Below are 20,397 nucleotides of genomic sequence, written 5' to 3' on the forward strand. Positions count from 1 at the left end.
GTAGAGTGTAGAGGAGACTAGTAGAGTGTAGAGGAGACTAGTAGAGTGTAGAGGAGACCAGTAGAGTGTAGAGGAGACCAGTAGAGTGTAGAGGAGACCAGTAGAGTGTAGAGGAGACTAGTAGAGACCAGTAGAGTGTAGAGGAGACCAGTAGAGTGTAGAGGAGACTAGTAGAGTGTAGAGGAGACCAGTAGAGACCAGTAGAGTGTAGAGGAGACTAGTAGAGTGTAGAGGAGACTAGTAGAGACCAGTAGAGTGTAGAGGAGACCAGTAGAGTGTAGAGGAGACTAGTAGAGACCAGTAGAGTAAAAAGGAGACCAGTAGAGTGTAGAGGAGACTAGCAGAGACCAGTAGAGGAAAAAGGAGACCAGTAGAGTGTAGAGGAGACTAGTAGAGACTAGTAGAGTGTAGAGGAGACTAGTAGAGTGTAGAGGAGACTAGTAGAGTGTAGAGGAGACTAGTAGAGTGTAGAGGAGACTAGTAGAGACCAGTAGAGTGTAGAGGAGACCAGTAGAGTGTAGAGGAGACCAGTAGAGTGTAGAGGAGACTAGTAGAGACCAGTAGAGTGTAGAGGAGACTAGTAGAGTGTAGAGGAGACCAGTAGAGACCAGTAGAGTGTAGAGGAGACTAGTAGAGTGTAGAGGAGACTAGTAGAGTGTAGAGGAGACTAGTAGAGACCAGTAGAGTGTAGAGGAGACCAGTAGAGTGTAGAGGAGACTAGTAGAGTGTAGAGGAGACTAGTAGAGTGTAGAGGAGACCAGTAGAGTGTAGAGGAGACTAGTAGAGACCAGTAGAGTAAAGAGGAGACCAGTAGAGTGTAGAGGAGACTAGTAGAGACCAGTAGAGTAAAGAAGAGACCAGTAGAGACCAGTAGAACCAGGTAGAGTCTGACAGTTGTTGTTTTGTTTGTTCAGGATCCGGAGTTCAGAAACCTTCATCTGAGGAAGAAGACCAAGAGTCTGTATGTACACACACTCTCTACTGAGCATGTGCAGTGGGTCCCACAGCTGTTAATCAAACCAAGAGAGTTCCAAACAGGACTCATGGTTATTTCTGGTATCTCAGAGTGGGCGGGGCCTAAGATGGAATACTAAGAATCAGAGGTTGTGTGTTTGATTGCACTTCCTGTCACTCATCATCATCGTCTCCTCAGAGCCGCTGATGTTCGGAGCCGCCTGGCGTTTCTACGGCCACGGAAGAAGAGTACCTGCGTCCATAGTAACAGTTTGGAGAAAGCCCTGAGAAACAACAGGTAGGAGCTCCGATCCCTGATCCTAAACCTGATCCTAACGTGAACCCTAAAACCAAGCCTGAACCCTCAGACAGGATCTGAAGATCTTGGTTTATACTGTCTAACTTGACTCTCGTGCTGACTGGTTCCAGTTGGTTCCAACAAGGTCCCACTACTGGTTCCAGCATAGCTCTACTGGTTTTGACTAAAGTCAGCCGGTTCCAACTGGTGTCTACTGGTTCTAACATGTTCCAGCTAGTTCTAATGTGTTCCTACTGGTTCCTGCTGGTCACGTTTGGTTCCTTCTTGGGTCCTAATGGTTTCAGATGGGTCCAGTTTCTTCTTAATGATTCAGTTTAGTTCCTGCTGGTTCCTGCTGGTTCCAGTGTGTCTGAGGTGCATTTGTTTTATTTTTCAGACCGTCTACAAGGGAGGTGCTGAGGTGGGCTGAGAGTCTGGAAGCTCTGCTGACCAATCAGTGTAAGACACATCTCTTCCTGTTTGTCTCTGTATTTAACCAATAATCAGTGAGGGGACAGGCCTACGTGGTATGACAGTCTGTCTGAACTGTCCCTTTGCTCTCTTCCTATTGGTCAGATGGTTTGGCGGTGTTCCGTCACTTCCTGAGGTCAGAGTTCAGCGAGGAGAACCTGGACTTCTGGTTGGCTGTGGAGAGGTTCAAGAGGACACGCCCCCTGAGCAAGATGGCCACTAGAGCTGCGAAAATCTACGACGAGTTCATTTCCACCAGCGCAGCGAGACAGGTACAGTCTGTCGGTCTGCGCTCTGAAGTCTGTAGTTAGAAACCCTTACAAATGGTTCAGAACGCAGCAGCGCGTCTGGTTTTTGATCAGCCCAAAAGGACTCATGTCCCTCCATTACTCAGTGACCTCCACTGGCTCCCCGGGGCCTCCAGAATCAAATCCAAGTCCCTAATCCTGCATACAGAGTGACTACTGGGTCTCCACCATCTACCTAAACTCCATAATCCAAGCCTACGTTCCTTCTGGGCCACTGCGCTCCTCCAACGAACGCCGCCTGACTCTGCCATCCCTTCACACAAAGCGACCTCAGTCCCTGTTCTCATCTGTGACACCACGATGGTGGAACGAGCTACCGCACGCCATCAGAGCAGGGGCGTCCCTCTCTAACTTCAGGAAGCTCTTGATAACTCATCTCTTCCGAGAACACTTCCTCTTATAACACCTCTAACTCCTAACATGCACTTCCTGTGCTCTTCTTCTTCTATCCCCTCACAGCTTAGTAGTATCTACTGTCAGGTGTAGATCTCTTACTGTGTTGATGTTGTTCCTCAAATGTAACTCGCTTTGGATAAAAGTTTTACCAAATGAGTAAATGTAGATTACTGGTGCAACAAATGGAAACGTTTGTTCTACTGTACGCTGTCCCTTCTAAACGACTAAACTACTGGTCATGTGACGCCGCTGCGTTCTGTCTGCAGGTGAACGTGGACTCATCCGTCAGAGAATCCACCAATCAGAGCCTGCGTCTTGGCGTTAAACCCTCCTCCTTCCAGCTGGCCCAGGATCAGATTTTCGGCTTGATGGTCACAGACAGTTACCCACGATTCCTCAGGTCCCGCCTCTACGCCCAGCTGGCCAATCAGCACACACATACAGCCACAGAGGTGGCCACTGACAGCGGAGCTGGGTCTGTGCCTGTCGGCCAATCGTGAGTGAGAAGGCGACAGAGGCGGGGTCAGACTGATGGTCAACCAATCGGCTGTCATCTGTTCCAAGAAGAGCCGGCTAATTAAAAGAAACTATCCAGTTGCATTATGGGAAATGTAGGATCCAGTGTTTTCTCCACCTGCTGCTCAGATCCTTCACAGCTTCTTTGTTTGTTTCGTAGTGACAGCGAACCTCCTCAGTATTCTTTGAGTAATCAGTTTATCAGCTTTAACCCACTGAGTCAAATGTTTGTTTCGGTTCTAAAACTTCTAATTTTAAGTCTGTGAAACCTGAAGTGTTTTAAGTCACTGTTGGAGTTACTCTGTGTTTAATGCTAATAAACTAATGTTAGCATGCTAGCACACTAAACAAAGATGGAGAACCTGCTAAACATCAGCATGTTAGCATATTGAAGTTAGCCTTTAGCCTGCTGATATGGTGGTCACACAGGAGAGGCTTGTTGTCCTTCACGTTATAAATGTGTTCACTAAAACCAGCAGACGAGCCAAAGAGCTGAAGTCTGAACATCAGGATCTTTGGAAAAGAAATAACGACCGTCTGTTTCTTGATTTTCTGCCTCAGTAACTTTGTAGTTAGTTAGTGAAGTTTGTGTGAATTACTAGACTGAAAATGCTGTTCTGTCACAGAAGATGATTAAAAACGTGTATCTGACGTTTGTCTGCTCACCTGTTGGATAAAGAGACCGTGAGGATTGATTGAAGTTCTTTATTGGTTGTTGGCCACTTACTCATTTACCTTCATCCAAAGGGACAGGGACATGTTCCGGCTTGCCCGTATAGCATTAGGGGTCTGGGGACCCTCACTGGAGGTTTGTTCTGACCTGGATTAGATTCCCGGTCCTGCTGTTCGCAGGGCGATGACTCTACCCCGGCACCATCCAAATACAAACACCATCAAGAGGAAAAAAACACGATGACGCCCCTTTTTGGGGAGGGAGGGGATCAGAGCCATAAACGGTATAAAAGAAGTGGCGTAGTCACGTGACGTCACTCTTTGGTTTGCAGACTACCTTTTGAAGCCTCGAGTTCGGCATTTTGTCAATCTAGCTTGGTTTGCAAGGTTCGTCCATAGAGACTTGTCAGTCCCTAAAGCCTCCCCTGCTTCCTGGTCTCTGTTCTTCTAAATGGGACCATAATTTACTAAATGAACATCATGCTGTGTTGAAGAAGACTTGAAACTAGCGACTGAGACCAGAAACTCATCAGGAAAGTGTTTACTGAGGGAATAAAATAACACTCTGATCATTTTCAACATCTACGGGTACAATTCTAATTTAGAAAATATCCAATTATTTGTTAAAACAGAAAATAGACTAAAGCATTGGCTAACAAAATTTCCAAACTCTCACATTTTCCTTGGAGGAGACTTTAATGTTACTCTAAATTCTGAGATTGACAGATGGCCACCTACAAAAGATAACAATAGAAATGCTTATTTTAAGCTTTTTATGGACAGGTATGATTTAACTGACGTAATTCATTTACCTGGAGTAACAAAGACAACTCTAGACTTTCTCAAATAGACTTCTGGTTAGTATCAAATAGTATTAAAGAGCAGGATATCTCAGTTAACATTCTTCCCTGTCCCTTAAGTGATCATAAAGCAGTACTGATCTCTATAAAATTATTTTCAGATAATGCTTATAAAGCCAATTACTGGAAACTAAATAATTCTCTTCTTAAAGTGGATTAAACATTTTTTAACAAAGCTGTGGTGGAAAATTTGTTTAGTGTTAATTGGGAGTTATTTAAATATGAATCAGCAAAATACCTAAGGAAGCTTGGTAGCAATCTTGCTAAAATGAAAATTAGAGGAACAAAGAGTTATCACAGGCATCTCGGTAATGTCTCAAATATCACCAGATGTCTTAACAGAGGAGGAGAAAATAGAAATGCTTAATCTACAAGAGAGCCTGGATAAAATATATACAAAGAAGGCAGAAGGAGCTTTTTTATAAAAGGAGGAACAAAAATCAGATATTAAATGCTGATCATCACTTATAGATTTGCCAGTTTTTAATTCATTAATGGTATTCATCTTTGCATGATACTTTTCCAGTTTGAAGAAGTATGAAGAATTTTGACCCCTTCCTCTAACCACTGTTTCCGAGACCTTATAAAATTATATACCTCTGAATATTCTGACGATGATGCTTCAATGTTCCTCAATTCTCTACATAATACCCCTAAACTCGACAACTCAGAGAGGGATTTTTGTGACCTCCCCTTATCCCTGGCAGAAGTCAGTCAATGTTTAGAACTGCTAAAAGACAACAAGTCCCCAGGGACAGATGATCAATCGTCTGAATTTTATAAATTGTTTTCCCAGCAGATGGCGCCCTTCTTACTGCAGGTATTTAATGAAAGTATAAAAGCCAAAACCTTCCCATGGAGTATGACTCAAGGTTTGATTACTTTACTCCCTAAACCACACAAGGACTTACTTTAATTGGCGTCCAATTAGCCTATTGAATAACGATTACAAAATTTTGGCCTTGATCTTTGCTAGAAGAATAAAAAAAGTATTAAATTCTATAATTGATGAAACACAGTCAGGCTTTATGCCTAAGAGGCATTTCTCCAACAACATTAGATTAGTCTTAGATTTAGTTGACTATTCACATTTAATTTCAGATGACAGCTTCTTGTTTTTCTTTTGATACCGTCGAACATAATTTTCTTTATCATTCACTCAAGAAGTTTGGCTTTGGGGATTTCTTTTGTGATGCAGTCAAAACTCTGTATAGTAATGCAAATGGTTGAATTAAACTTAAAAATGGGTCGTCAGCCAGATTTGAAATCAGACGTGGAATTCGACAGGGATGCCCAATTTCTCCCTTTCTTTTTTTACTTGCAGCCCAACTTTTATGTGAACACATTAAAAATAGTAATTTGCAGGTCATTATTAGTCAGCTGGCAGATGACACAACACTGTTTTTAAAAGACAGCTCCCAGGTTCCTCTTGCTATTGACATAATAGAAGTCTTCAGTAAAGCCTCCAGTCTCCGATTAAACCTTACAAAATGTGAATTACTGGCTCTTAAAGATTGTGATGTTGAGTTAATTGCTAATATTCCTGTGAAAAGCTCTATTACTTACTTAGGTATTGTATTTGATAAAAATGAACCCCAAAGATGCAAGAATAACCTCACTCCCATTGTCTAAAAAATGAAGAAGAGATTTAACATGTGGCTATTACGTGATCTGTCTTTGAAAGGCAGGATTTTACTCTCAAAGGCCGAAGGAATTTCAAGAGTAACATACGCTGCCCTATCTTTCAACAAATGTGCAAAACCATTGATAAAATCCTTTATGATTTTGTATGGAAAAATTGCAATCATTATCTGAAAAAGTCTGTTTTAATGAATGAGTACAGTAAAGGTGGCCTTAGTGTTCTCGACTTTACTACCTTAAATTTCACTTTCAAGATTAATTGGATTAAGCGGTATTTAAATTGCCCAACCAGTATGTGGAATTTTATTCCACATTATGTCTTTTCTTCAGTTGGTGGTCTCCAGTTCTTGTTGCTGTGCACTTACAATATTGAAAAAATTCCTCTGAAACTTTCTTCATTTCACAAACAAATGCTACTGGTTTGGTCCCTAATTTACAAGCACAACTTCACTCCTCATAGGTTTTATATCTGGAACAACAGATATATTTTGTATAAAAACAAATCTATTTTTTTTCGACAGTGGTTTGACAATAATATTTTACTTGTAAATCAATTATTTAGCCAACGTGGTCAACTTTATAACTACATGGTATCACCATGGTATCCCTGTTTCACCAAAGGATTTCTCCATCGTCTTCGATATCTTCAGCTGTCATCTCACTTTTCAAAGGTTTTAATGGATGTGATGATCCCCCAACACTGGTGGATGTGAAAGAAACAACTGTTGGGAATATCTGTTTTTCACTGCAACCTAAGAGTAAGAATAAGGCCATTCGTCAAAGTTTTCAACAGGACATTAGGAGTACACCCGCTGCTGTATAATATTGGTCTTCATTTGTTGGAGAGATTTGTTGGGAAAAAGTTTGGCTTTTGCCACACAAGTTTTTTTTAACCAACAAAGTCAAAGAGATCTCATTCAAAATGCTTCACAGATTTTATCCCACTAAAGGTTACCTGCAAAAACTGAAAAAGGACTTGGACATCAGCTGTACTTTCTGTGGAGAACTCAATGAAACACTGGTGCATTTATTTTGGTCTTGCCCACATACCAACAAACTTTGGAGTAAAGTTTCTCAGTTTATTGTTGTCCATATTTACCCTCAATTTGCATTGCGGTGGGTAAATGTATTGTTTGGATTCACTAAACATGACAAAAAATTATATTCAGAATATTATGTGATAAATTTACTTATTAACTAAATTTTATTTGCACAAGTCAAAACACAAAAACATTAAGCACTATGTTCTTTCAATGTCTGAGTGTAAAAACAAAAAAGCTGTTAAATCATATGACCTCTTTATAATTTTGCTTTTGTTAAAATTATACTTTCCTTTCCATAACTCTTGACCTCCCTGGCCTATTTGTGATATGTCCATAGACTTTACCGATGTACAGAAGATGTTGTTTTCCTGCTGTATATCCTAATTTTGAATAAAAAATCTGCAGGAGATTAGTGAAACCATGTGACGTTTTAAAGGACCTGATTTGGCCCGCGGGCCGCTGTTTGCCGACACTGTTACAGAATCAATCAGCTGTCAAACACATTTACTCTTCTTCATTTCTCAAATCCTCATCTGTGAAACTCTGAAGTCTCCTGCTAAAGCCTGTAAGTCCTGAGTCTCTCTAAAGCTCTGTGTCAGTCTGAGTCCCACCACATCACAGATATCTTCCTCACTTCAGGTCTAATGGAGTCTGACATCAGGGTCAACCGTGTAGTGACGTCTGCAGTGAACCGATGCCTGGATGTTTAGGGGGCTCAGACTGTTCGACAGAGAACCAGAACAACATGACGGACTGATAGCGTGGGACACAGCAGACCGTTGTACACAATCATTTTCTGAAATGTGTCGGAGCCACTGAGAAAAGAGAGAAACCTGCTGCAGCTGGAAGTGAACCTGCTCAGGAAGACGTGTGAGCGCTGAAGGAAAACCAGGACCCTGAGGAGGACCAGAGGTGTTTTATTACAGAGAGGAAACACATTTAATCCTGGATACATCAGAGACGGACAGAACCTCAGTCCACCAGAGAAGAAGAACCCGTCAGCGTCTGCTACCCGGCCAAGATGTGTTTGACGAACTCGGTGTAGTTGATGTGTCCGTTGGTGTCCTCCTGTCCCATCATCAGCCGGTCCACCTCGTTCTCCGTCATCTTCTCTCCCAGCGTGGACAGGACGTGGCGGAGCTCGGCCCCCATCACCGTGCCGTTGCCCTCCTTGTCGAAGACCCTCAGACCCTCCACGAAGTCCTCGAAGGTGCCCTGCTCTTTGGAGCGCGCCACGTGCTGCAGCATGGGCAGGAAGCTGTCGAAGTCCAGCAGCTTGGCGTGCATCTCCTCCGCCTTCGGCCTCCCCAGCAGCTTCAGCACCTCCTCGTTGGTGGGGTTGTGGCCGAGCGCCCGCATGACGTCCCCGCACTGGGCGAAGGTGATCTTCATCTCGCCCGCCGGCGTCTCGTCGAACAGCGTGAAGGCGTCTCTGAACTCTTCGATCTGGTCCGGGGTGAACTCCACCACGATGCTCTTCAGGTCCACCTCAGGAGGTTTAGGCTCCGGCTCGGCGGGTTTGGGAGGCGGGGGGGGCTCCTCCTTCTTGGCCTCCACCTTCTTCACCTCCGTCTTCTTCGGTTCCACTTTCTTCGGAGCCATCGTGCAGAGAGGACGGACGGAGACGGATGAGCTTTATAGCAGCCAGAGGTGGGCGAGCGAGGCAGAGGACAATGACAGAGAGAGAGAGAGAGAGGACAGCCGACCAAAGATGGAAACAAACGGGAATAGAAGCACTCAGAGAGAAGATAAGACACGGAGGACATGGGGGCTACCCAGGGCCCCAGTGGGGGGAGGGGGGCCCTCCAAAAGCCTGGGATGAAAAGCTTGTGTTTCTGTTTGAAGTTGAGTCAAAAACAAATTAAATTTATAATAAATAATTTCTTTAAAGCTGACTGCAAACTCGACTCTGGTCAAGTGTCTGACAGAAACCTTTCAGACTGTGTTTAAATGTGATGAACGGTTCGTTAGTGAGCTCCCTGATCACCACCACATGTGCACAAGATACAGGGGCCAAGAGAGCAAGGGGGGCCCTCAGAGACGTACTGTATTCTGTGTCTGTGTGTCAATGTAAAGTCCCCAGAAGTGATGGAAACACGACTGAGTCACTGCAAAAACTCTGCCCTCAAAAACAAGGACAGAAAGCGTTAAAATCAGCAAAATTATCTGCCAACAGAACAAGAACATTTCACTCGCTAGTTAACAAGTGAAATTCTCTAACATAAAGCCGCCTGGTAAGAAGAAATATCTTGTCAGACAAAAAACAATTACATTTTGCCTTCAGTTAAGAAAATTAAAAACAGGAAGCTTCCAGAAGAACCTGAACCAGAGCCGAGCACCATCTTCAGGTAAAGGTCCAGGAAAGACCCGGTCAGGTCAGTCTCTGAGCCCGGACCTGACCCGGTCAGGATTTGTCTCTGAGTCCGGACCTGGACCCGGTCCGTCTCTGCACCTGGACCCGGTCAGGATCTGTCTCTGAGACCGGAACTGGACCCGGTCAGGTCAGTCTCTGAGCCCGGACCTGACCCAGTCAGGATCAGTCTCTGAGCCCAGACCTCTGACAGCAGAGAGATATTTTAGGAACAGAAAACGTTCTGCTGTTAGTTTGTTCTCTGCATGTTCCTAACTGGGTTCTTGAGGCTGCGTTCTGACGTGGTTTTCTCGATCAATGTTGTTGTGAGGCTGGTCAGAGTCTGGGGGGGCAGGTGGTCTCTGTTCTGGTCTCGGCTCTCTGCCTGCGTCTCTTCAGTCTATTTCAGTCTCTTTATCTCCTGAGGTGTCGTCAGAAATGGAAACTAGAAACATTCCCTGCTGCGATAAGGACAGTGATTACCCATGATGCTGTGCGTGTCCTTCAGTCTGTGACCCTGTCAGGGTTTAAAGACGTGCCAGCTGTGACTGATGAGGCTTCGCTTCATGTTTTAGAGAAACATCAGGCAGTCAGCTGACCCGTGTTCCTAATTATTTATCTGCTGACGTGTTCTTCAGAGTCACGGAGGCCTGAGAATCTCACATGCACGTAACCTGGGATTCAAACCCACAACCTGAGTGTGGGCAGCTCGCCACTGCCGCGATGACAGCATGTAAATACACTCATATAGTATTTATCACAGTAGATCAGACCTTTATGTTGCGGTGAAATACAGTAACGGTCAGTAAAGATGGAACATCACAACACGTAATAACTTTACACGAAATGATCTGAAGTTACAGGTTCACCAGATCCTTTAGGAACCGGATCTAATCACATCTACCCAGTTTATACAGCACATTTAACATTTTTCTACTTTAAACCAACAACATCACCCTTTCTTCTTCTCGTGTAACAACTTCTCTCTAAAACTATGACAGACACATTTCACATTTTTTTTGACCAGGGCCTCATTTATAAAACATTGTGCACTACGCCTCAGGGACAGGGAAACACAGGGCACCTGGACAGGTGTGCCTCAGGCCACGCCCTCTACACGCCCACATTCAGCCATAAATGCTTTGATGCAGAGCTCCTCATGAATACTGAAGAGCATGAACAAACTGCTGAATCACACAAACAACCACCGAGAGGAAGATCAGCAGGACTTCCTCTGAAAGAAGAGGAGGATGGTGAGGACAGAAAGCACACAGCCAGTTTGATTTATTCCCAGGAGCTAAACTTGATATATTGCTGATCTCAACAAACACGCTGGGCTAACTCCCGCTCCAACTAAGGGCTAACTCCCGCTCCAACTGTGGGCTAACTGCAGCTGCACCTGTGGGCTAACTGCCGCTCCAACTGTGGGCTAACTGCAACTCCAACTGTGGGCTAACTGCAGCTCCAACTGTGGGTTAACTGCAGCTGCACCTGTGGGCTAACTGCAGTTGCACCTGGGGGCTAACTGCCGCTCCAACTGTGGGCTAACTGCAACTCCAACTGTGGGCTAACTCCCGCTGCACCTGTGGGCTAACTGCAGCTACACCTGTGGGCTAACTGCAGCTCCAACTGTAGGCTAACTGCCGCTGCACCTGTGGGCTAACTGCAACTCCAACTGTGGGCTAACTGCAGCTGCTCCTGTGGGCTAACTGCCGTTGCACCTGTGGGCTAACTGCAACTCCAACTGTGGGCTAACTGCAGCTGCTCCTGTGGGCTAACTGCCGTTGCACCTGTGGGCTAACTGCAACTCCAACTGTGGGCTAACTGCAACTCCAACTGTGGGTTAACTGCAGCTGCACCTGTGGGCTAACTGCAACTCCAACTGTGGGCTAACTCCCGCTGCACCTGTGGGCTATCTGCCGCTCCAACTGTGGGCTAACTGCCGCTCCAACTGTGGGCTAACTGCAGCTCCAACTGTTAGGGGGCTAACTCCCCCTTCACCTGTGGGCTAACTGCTGCTCCAACTGTGGGCTAACTCCCGCTGCACCTGTGGGCTAGCTGCAACTCCAACTGTGGGCTAATTCCCGCTGCACCTGTGGGCTAACTGCAGTTGCACCTGGGGGCTAACTGCCGCTCCAACTGTGGGCTAACTGCAACTCCAACTGTGGGCTAACTCCCGCTGCACCTGTGGGCTAACTGCAGCTACACCTGTGGGCTAACTGCAACTCCAGCTGTGGGCTAACTCCTGCTGCACCTGTGGGCTAACTGCCGCTCCAACTGTGGGCTAACTCCCGCTGCACCTGGGGGCTAACTCCCGCTGCACCGGTGGGCTTACTCCGGCTGCGCCTGGGGGCTTACTCCGGCTGCACCTGTGGGCTTACTGCCGTTCCAACTGTGGGCTAACTGCAGCTGCACCTGGGGGCTGCACCTGTGGGCTAAACCCCGGCTGCACCTGTGGGCTAACTCTCGCTGCACATAGGAGCTAACTCCCGCTCCTGACCTTTTGGCATTGAAAACTCGGAGGAGACCTCGGTGTAGACCCAGAACCTGCTGGAGAGATTTCACATCTCATCTAGCCTGGGAACACCTTGGAGCCCCCTAGGATGAGCTGGGAAGTGTTGCTGGAGTGTTACAAAGTGGCATGTGCACGTTTCACACCCTTTTTTTACATATGCAGTGGTTATAAATGAGGCCCCTGGTAGACATGGGGACACACATTCGGATATCACACATGAAATCTTACAGGTAATAAACATCATTATCCAATAAGAACACTGCTAAGAGACTGCTCAGGGTCCATGCTAATTGGTTCATGGGTATTGATTGACGGAGGCAATGTTACAGGAGACAGCAGGGACTGCACATCTGCATTCTGGGATATCAGCAGGATCTAGAGATACAGAAACAAATCAATCAGTGTTTCTATTGTCTCAATCAATAGAAATCAGTGAACAGCTGACTGTGAATTAGAGGAAGTACCAGCACAACAGAACAAAGTATACCATCTAACCAGCTGTCCTGGAGTGGCCTCATATCAATAAGGAATCAATCAATACCTGGTGAGTTCTTTAGAAGCAGTTTCTCTCTGATGACTGAACTCAGATCAGCAAATACCACCTCCTCATCTCTGTCTGCGTCCACCTACACACACACACACACACACACAGACACAGAAACATGAAAGTGTCCACGTCCTCGTTTGGTCTCACAGGGTTGGTTATTGCTGTATTCCTGAGCTAACCGCTAACTCTCAGTTAGCAAACTTGTTAGTCCTATTCCCCTGTTGTACTAAAGGAAGGCCCTGGGATGGACCCCACTTGAACCAGGTCTGTTCAGGTGATGAAGAGTGGAAGGAAGGGTGGAGTGCGTTAGAGATTACAGCAACAATAGCTTCTCCACTTACCCATGCCCTCTATGATGTAAGATGGAGGAGAGAGTACAGAAAGCCGGCATCTTTCTCTCACTGAATCATGACTCTCATAACTGGATTCCTGACCCAAACGTGCATGATAGCTGTATCAGCAGGTGTAGCTGTGTCAGCAGGCGTACCTGTGTCAGCAGGCGTACCTGTGTCAGCAGGCGTACCTCTGTCAACAGGCGTACCTGTGTCAGCAGGCGTACCTGTGTCAGCAGGCGTACCTGTGTCAGCAGGCGTACCTCTGTCAACAGGCGTACCTGTGTCAGCAGGCGTACCTCAGTCAGCAGGCGTACCTGTGTCAGCAGGCGTACCTGTGTCAGCAGGCGTACCTCTGTCAGCAGGCGTACCTCAGTCAGCAGGCGTACCTCTGTCAGCAGGCGTACCTGTGTCACCAGGCGTACCTGTGTCAGCAGGCGTACCTCAGTCAACAGATGTACCTGTGTCAGCAGGCGTACCTCAGTCAGCAGGCGTACCTGTGTCAGCAGGCGTACCTCAGTCAGCAGGCGTACCTGTGTCAGCAGGCGTACCTGTGTCAGCAGGCGTACCTCAGTCAACAGATGTACCTGTGTCAGCAGGCGTACCTGTGTCAGCAGGCGTACCTCAGTCAGCAGGTGTACCTGTGTCAGCAGGCGTACCTGTGTCAGCAGGCGTACCTCAGTCAGCAGGCGTACCTCTGTCAGCAGGCGTACCTGTGTCAGCAGGCGTACCTCTGTCAGCAGGCGTACTTCAGTCAGCAGGCGTACCTCTGTCAGCAGGTGTACCTCTGTCAGCAGGCGTACTTCAGTCAGCAGGCGTACCTGTGTCAGCGGGAGTCCCTCAGTCAGCAGGCGTACCTGTGTCAGCAGGTGTACCTGTGTCAGCAGGCGTACATGTGTCAGCAGGCGTACATGTGTCAGCAGGCGTACATGTGTCAGCAGGCGTACTTCAGTCAGCAGGCGTACCTGTGTCAGTGGGAGTCCCTCAGTCAGCAGGCGTACCTCTGTCAGCAGGTGTACCTGTGTCAGCAGGCGTACCTCAGTCAGCAGGTGTACCTGTGTCAGCAGGCGTACTTCAGTCAGCAGGTGTCAGCAGGCGTACCTCTGTCAGCAGTTGTAGCTGTCTGTAGTATCTGCTGATGGAGACGATGTCTCTCTGAAACGTCTCTAGGTGTCTCCGCAGGGCGTGGCTATTGTCGCCTAGAAGACCGAGCCGTGTGGCTCGTCGCTGCAGGCGGCAGCCCAGCGTCTCATTGGAGCAGAGAAGCAGCATCACCAGGTCAGGAGAGCCAAGCTGAACAGAGTGGGCAGGGAGAACAGCATTAATGATTCCACTTCCTGCTTCCTGACTTTCTTTATTTGTCACTGCTGTGTTCTTAACATTCTCATTGTTTTTTTTTTGACTTGTTCATAATGTATTATATCAGTTTGCAACAGGAACAGGTCTGTTCTGCCATACATTTGTTTTTGTTTCTGTTTTTTTATATCCATAATGTGTTTAAATGGCTCCAGTTACCCCAGTAAAACCCAAATATATTATTAGTGTGTAAAGTTGCAGAGCAGTCTGTTGGGCACTCCATGATATCATGTACCTGTTCCTGGAAGCTGAGAGCCTGGTGGATGTCTCGAGGGAACCCATCCACAATGAAGCCTCTGACCTGCTGACCAATCAGCTGTCGCCTCAACTCTGAGGTCATCTCCTCCTACAGACAGAGATTTTGTTCACAGTGTCCATGCTAAATCTTGTGTTCAAGGTCTGGGTGAAGGTGATGACTGGTGGTTGATAAGTTTTGCTGACCCTGACCTGTGGTCCCAGCGCTCCATGACCCATCATTTCTGAAATAACCTTCCACTTCTTGCTGGGGGAGGTGTGGCTTAGCAGTTGCTTCCTTAGCAGCTCATCCAATGAGACGACTCTGAGGCTGTAGCAACGAGCTAGCCTAGCTGCCTGACTTCCCTTCCCACTTCCGGGACCTCCTGATGGGAATAAAAGAGTGTTCTGACATGAACATTATGATCAAAGATTTCAGAAAGTCACCACCAATCCTGCTGCCAACTGTTACCTGATAACCTGACGGAACCCAACATTAAAAAGACAGAAACTCACATAAACCACAACGTCCTCAGTGTGAACCTGGTTGGTGATCTTTATAACACGAAGGAGGAGCTTTTTGTTAAAAAGCCTTTAGAAAATCAGCTGATGTGGTATAAAGACCAACAAAGTCCATGTAGTGAGAAGGTTTGGGTGGATGGATGGGTCAAACACAGTACTTTCACCACTGAGACTGTTTGTGTCTCGTGTGAAACAAAAAGTCAATGTTGGCTTATTATTTTATCTCAAATCACAATCTTTTCCTGAACATAATTAAGTGCTTTTGGAGTTTGGTTAGGTTCAGGCACCAAAACCACTTGCTTAGGCTTTCTGTCAGAAAGGCTTCATGGCAAAGTTCTAACTCCATCTGCCCACATCATTCCCCATTCTTTTCTCCCTCAAGTCCTGACCCCTTTCTACCATCAGCTGTCAAATAAAGGCATAAAACCCATAAATATTAAGATCGTTCAATGACAACATGGAAGGTGGTGTTGAACACAAGATCAGAGTTCATAAAGGGTTAAGAGACCTTCTTTGATCATACAAAGAGTAATGCTTGAGAGGCACTGGTTTAGACCTCTTATGGGTTCTGGTTCAGATGTCTTAGGTTTTGTGTTTTCTCCCAGATTATCTTACCAATGATGAAGATGATGAGAGGGCCTGGCCTCTGAGGAGGACAGATTCTGACTTCCTGCAGGAGTCCAGAACTTTCCGTCATGTCAGAATCCGAGTCAATGGAGAGCTGAGACCAGGCTGGAGATGGAGGAAGACCTGGAGGGGGAGCAGAGAGGAGGGACAGTGTGACAAGTTACAAAAACTCTGAAGTACTTGGGAAGAATTTTTCAATTTGCCATGCAAACTCTGTAAAAGTGTCCTTAGACTGAACTGAACTCCTGGAGAACTAGACTCTCTGAGAACTGGACTCTTGGAGAACTGGACTCCTGAAAAACTGAACTCTAACTGAGCTCCTAGAGAACGGAAATCTCAGCGATCTGAAATTGCAGAAAACTATACTTCTGGTGAACCCAATTCCCAGAAGAACTCACCTTATAGACACTGAAACTCAGTTACCCTCAACTTTTGTTTTACCTTCTGTCCTGGATGTCTTTGTGTCTCGCTGTTCCTTCCTCTCAGTGTGGACAGGTGGGATCATGGCAGGTACAGGTGGAGCTGGAGGAAGGGGTTTGAGCTCAGGAGCTGTTTTGGGGAGTCCAGATAGTATCTCATTGTTGATGGAGGAAACTACGGATTTTGGGGTTGTTATCCAAAGGGTAGGAGGTGATGTTTTGGGGGGTATAGGGGCAGTTGTTTCGGGTATTTCTGGTATAGGGGTTGTTGTTTGCGGTTTTATAGGTGGTATAGGTGGTGTTTTGGGGGGTATAGGGATTGTTGTTGGGGGTATTTCGGGTATAGCGGGTGTTGTTTGGGGTTTTATAGGTGGTATCGGTGTCATTTTGGGGGGTTTAGGGGCTGTTGTTTGGGGTATTTTGGGTACAGGGGTTGTTTGGAGTTTTATAGGTGGTATAGGTGTCATTTTGGGGGGTTTAGGGGCCGTTGTTTGGGGTATTTCTGGAATAGGGGCTGTTGTTTGGGTTATTTCGGGCATAGGGACTGTTGTTTGGGGTATTTCGGGTTTAGGGGCCGTTGTTTGGGATATTTCGGGTATATGGGTTGTTGTTTGGGGTATTTTGGGTATGGGGGTTGTTTGGAGTTTTATAGGTGGTATAGGTGTCATTTTGGGGGGTTTAGGGGCCATTGTTGGGGGTATTTTGGGCATTGGGGGTGTTGTTTTTGGTTTTATAGGTGGTATAGGTGTTGTTTTGAGGGGTAATGGGGTTCTTGTTTGGGGTATGTGGGGTTCTATTGGAGGTACTAATGGTATCATCGGAGGTATGGTGGAGGGTAGAGGTGTTGCTTTGGGAGGCATTGATGTTGTTGTTCTGGGTTGTCCGGGGTTCAGCTGGTGTCTCTCAGGGTGGATGAAGGTGTCCCAGGTGACAGCCTCAGGACCCCCCACCTGTGTGGTTGTGATCAGGCAGCTCTGCAGGAAGCTGACGGGGTCCTCAGGATGATGATACAGGAGACCTGTTAACAAACTCTTAGACACAGATTGAAGCATTCAGTACATCTGAAAGGAGTCATTCATCATCTCCTGCTGCTGCCTCCCTGATCTCTATAAGTGACTGACATATTCAAACCCCGCCTACTTTCTCCCATGCACACAACCGACCAATCACTGGGGTAAGTGGTGTGATGTCACAGTGGTTTTAGATCAGTTTTATTGCTCCCAGATTATGGACCAGTCTCCCTCCGGTGTTCAAATCAACAAACAATTTAAATCTCATCTAAAGCTCTTCTTATTCTCAGAGGTGTTTTATTTCTTGCTCTGCTGTGTTCTGATCTCTATTTCTACTTTGGATTGTTTTTATTTGTTTAAATGCTTTTATAATCATTTTGTATCTGGGAAGCACATTGCTAAATATAAATAGAGTTTTAGTTACTTTTACTTTATTATTATTATTATAATTATTATTGAGTAGATCAACACTGTGACGGAACAGACTCCTTTACTGGAAGTAAATGGAAATTTTCTGTATTCAGAGTGAAAAGCTGATTATTTCACTGAATAAGATGTGCTCTCTCTCTCGCTCTCTCTCTCTCTCTATCATGTAGAGTGTTGCCCATCATGTCTGCATATAGTTGGAGTGCTGTTGATCCTCATCTCTTCCGGTCAGTGATTTTCATCCTGATGTGGCTCGTTTTTCATTGTTTGCATGAGCATTGTTGGTTTTGTGTTAGAACACTACATTTCTTGCACAAACAGAGACAGAACCACAGACATAACCACAGATAGAACTACAGACAGAACTACAGACATAACCCCAGACAGAACCACAGACAGAACCACAGACAGAACCACAGATAGAACTACAGACAGAACTACAGACAGAACCCCAGACCGAACCACAGACAGAACTACAGACATAACCCCAGACAGAACCACAGACAGAACTACAGACAGAACCACAGATAGAACTACAGACAGAACTACAGACATAACCCCAGACAGAACCACAGACAGAACCACAGACAGAACCACAGACAGAACTACAGACATAACCCCAGACAGAACCACAGACAGAACTACAGACATAACCCCAGACAGAACCACAGATAGAACTACAGACAGAACTACAGACATAACCCCAGACAGAACCACAGACAGAACCACAGACAGAACAAAGGAGCACTGTAGATGAGTGAGTGACAGGAGACTGAGTAGATATTGTTTTGTCACGTTGGCAGCAGCAACGTGTATCCAAGTAGGGATGATTTCAGATATGTCAGAGATAATCTCTCGTTTGTCACTCGACAAAAACTATTGAAACATGAAACTAAAGAGGAAACTCACCTCCAGCAGCTGAGGGAGGTGATGCTGAGACAGGTACTCCTTCACTTCTCTGCCGCTCATCGTCAGCTTCGTCTTCTGTTCACTCTGGTCCTTCACACTTCTATCTATCTCTCTGTCTCTCTATCTCTCTGTCTCTCTTTCCTCGGAGGAGAGTGATGTCTGAATGATTGACAGCAGCATCAGGTGGCGGGAGCCGTTGACGTGGTAACGAGTTGCAGAGCACATCACAACGCGACGGGATTGGATGACAGTGACATGAGTGTGACATCATCAACATCATCACAGTGATACCTGGTGGCACAGAAGAGAACTACAGACAGATTAACGACAGAACCACAAAGACAACAACAAAGAGAACCACACACAGAACTACAGACAGAACCACAAGAAGAACCGCATACAGAACTACAGACAGAACCACTGACAGAGCTACAGACAGAACTACAGACAGATCTACAAAGACAGATTAATGACAGAACCACAAAGACAACTACAAAGAGAACCACACCAGAACTACAGACAGAACCACATGAAGAACCACACGCAGAACTACAGACAGATAACAGACAGAACCACAAAGAGAACCACACGCAGAACTACTGACAGATTACAGACAGGACCACAAAGAGAACCACAGACAGAAGTACTGACAGAAGTACAGACAGAACTACTGACAGAACTACAGACAAAACTACAGACAAAACTACAGACAGAACTACAGACAGAACTACCGGTCGAGGCAGATGGCCGCCCACCCTGAGCCATGGTTCTGCTCGAGGTTTCTGCCTCTTAAAGGAAGTTTTTCCTTGCCTCTGTCTCCTAGTGCTGCTCTTGGTGTTAACTGTTGGGCTTCTGTAAATATCATCACAGAGTACGGTCTAGACCTGCTCTTTTATGAAAAGCGCTGTGAGATAACTGTTGTTGTGATTTGGCGCTATATAAATAAAATTGAATTGAATTGAACTACAGACATATTACAGACAGAACCACAGACAGAACCACAAAGAGAACCACACACAGAACCACAGACAGAATTACAGACAGAACAACAGACAGAACTACAAAGACAACTACAAAGAGAACCACACCAGAACTACAGACAGATTTCAGACAGAACCACAGACAGAACTACAGACAGGACCACAAAGAGAACCACAGACAGAAGTACTGACAGAAGTACAGACAGAACTACAGACAGAACTACTGACAGAACTACAGACAGAACTACAGACATATTACAGACAGAACCACAGACAGAACCACACACAGAACTACAGATAGATTACAGACAGAATTACAGAAAGGACCACAGACAGAACAACAGACAGGACCACAGACAGGACCACAGACAGAACCACAGACAGAACCACAGACAGAACTACAGACAGAACCCCAGACAGAACCACAGATAGAACTACAGACAGAACTACAGACATAACCCCAGACAGAACCACAGACAGAACCACAGACAGAACCACAGACAGAACTACAGACATAACCCCAGACAGAACCACAGACAGAACTACAGACATAACCCCAGACAGAACCACAGATAGAACTACAGACAGAACTACAGACATAACCCCAGACAGAACCACAGACAGAACCACAGACAGAACAAAGGAGCACTGTAGATGAGTGAGTGACAGGAGACTGAGTAGATATTGTTTTGTCACGTTGGCAGCAGCAACGTGTATCCAAGTAGGGATGATTTCAGATATGTCAGAGATAATCTCTCGTTTGTCACTCGACAAAAACTATTGAAACATGAAACTAAAGAGGAAACTCACCTCCAGCAGCTGAGGGAGGTGATGCTGAGACAGGTACTCCTTCACTTCTCTGCCGCTCATCGTCAGCTTCGTCTTCTGTTCACTCTGGTCCTTCACACTTCTATCTATCTCTCTGTCTCTCTATCTCTCTGTCTCTCTTTCCTCGGAGGAGAGTGATGTCTGAATGATTGACAGCAGCATCAGGTGGCGGGAGCCGTTGAC

General features: G+C 45.9%; 3 protein-coding genes across 5 annotated transcripts in view; 1 reads left to right on the plus strand and 2 right to left on the minus strand.

Moving 5' to 3' along the window:
• The window catches only part of LOC123960835 (regulator of G-protein signaling 3-like), a 24,820-nt gene extending 21,182 nt beyond the window's left edge, over positions 1 to 3,638 (plus strand). For all 3 annotated transcript variants that reach the window (XM_046035806.1, XM_046035808.1, XM_046035807.1), the window contains 5 exons: positions 915 to 961; positions 1,154 to 1,252; positions 1,650 to 1,711; positions 1,829 to 1,995; positions 2,694 to 3,638. In XM_046035806.1, coding sequence (XP_045891762.1) covers positions 915 to 961; positions 1,154 to 1,252; positions 1,650 to 1,711; positions 1,829 to 1,995; positions 2,694 to 2,927 — 609 coding nt within the window. In that variant the 3' untranslated portion in view covers positions 2,928 to 3,638. The remainder of the gene's footprint in view (positions 1 to 914; positions 962 to 1,153; positions 1,253 to 1,649; positions 1,712 to 1,828; positions 1,996 to 2,693) is intronic.
• A 4,418-nt stretch (positions 3,639 to 8,056) lies between these two features.
• Positions 8,057 to 9,300, minus strand: LOC123960969 (myosin light chain 1, cardiac muscle-like). The gene has a single exon (XM_046036034.1). It carries the CDS (start codon positions 8,759 to 8,761, stop codon positions 8,168 to 8,170), a length of 594 nt encoding a protein of 197 aa, XP_045891990.1. The 5' UTR covers positions 8,762 to 9,300; the 3' UTR covers positions 8,057 to 8,167.
• A 2,063-nt stretch (positions 9,301 to 11,363) lies between these two features.
• On the minus strand, positions 11,364 to 16,333 carry LOC123960968 (adenylate kinase isoenzyme 5-like). Its single transcript, XM_046036033.1, has 7 exons — positions 16,084 to 16,333; positions 15,631 to 15,765; positions 14,707 to 14,879; positions 14,495 to 14,605; positions 14,005 to 14,196; positions 12,566 to 12,650; positions 11,364 to 12,399 (listed from the first exon to the last, which is right to left on the minus strand). Exons 1-7 carry the CDS (start codon positions 16,145 to 16,147, stop codon positions 12,320 to 12,322), a joined length of 840 nt encoding a protein of 279 aa, XP_045891989.1. The 5' UTR covers positions 16,148 to 16,333; the 3' UTR covers positions 11,364 to 12,319.
• Positions 16,334 to 20,397: the final 4,064 nt, after the last annotated feature.

This window comes from Micropterus dolomieu, linkage group LG21, assembly GCF_021292245.1.
Source record: "Micropterus dolomieu isolate WLL.071019.BEF.003 ecotype Adirondacks linkage group LG21, ASM2129224v1, whole genome shotgun sequence".
NCBI classification, from domain to species: domain Eukaryota; kingdom Metazoa; phylum Chordata; class Actinopteri; order Centrarchiformes; family Centrarchidae; genus Micropterus; species Micropterus dolomieu.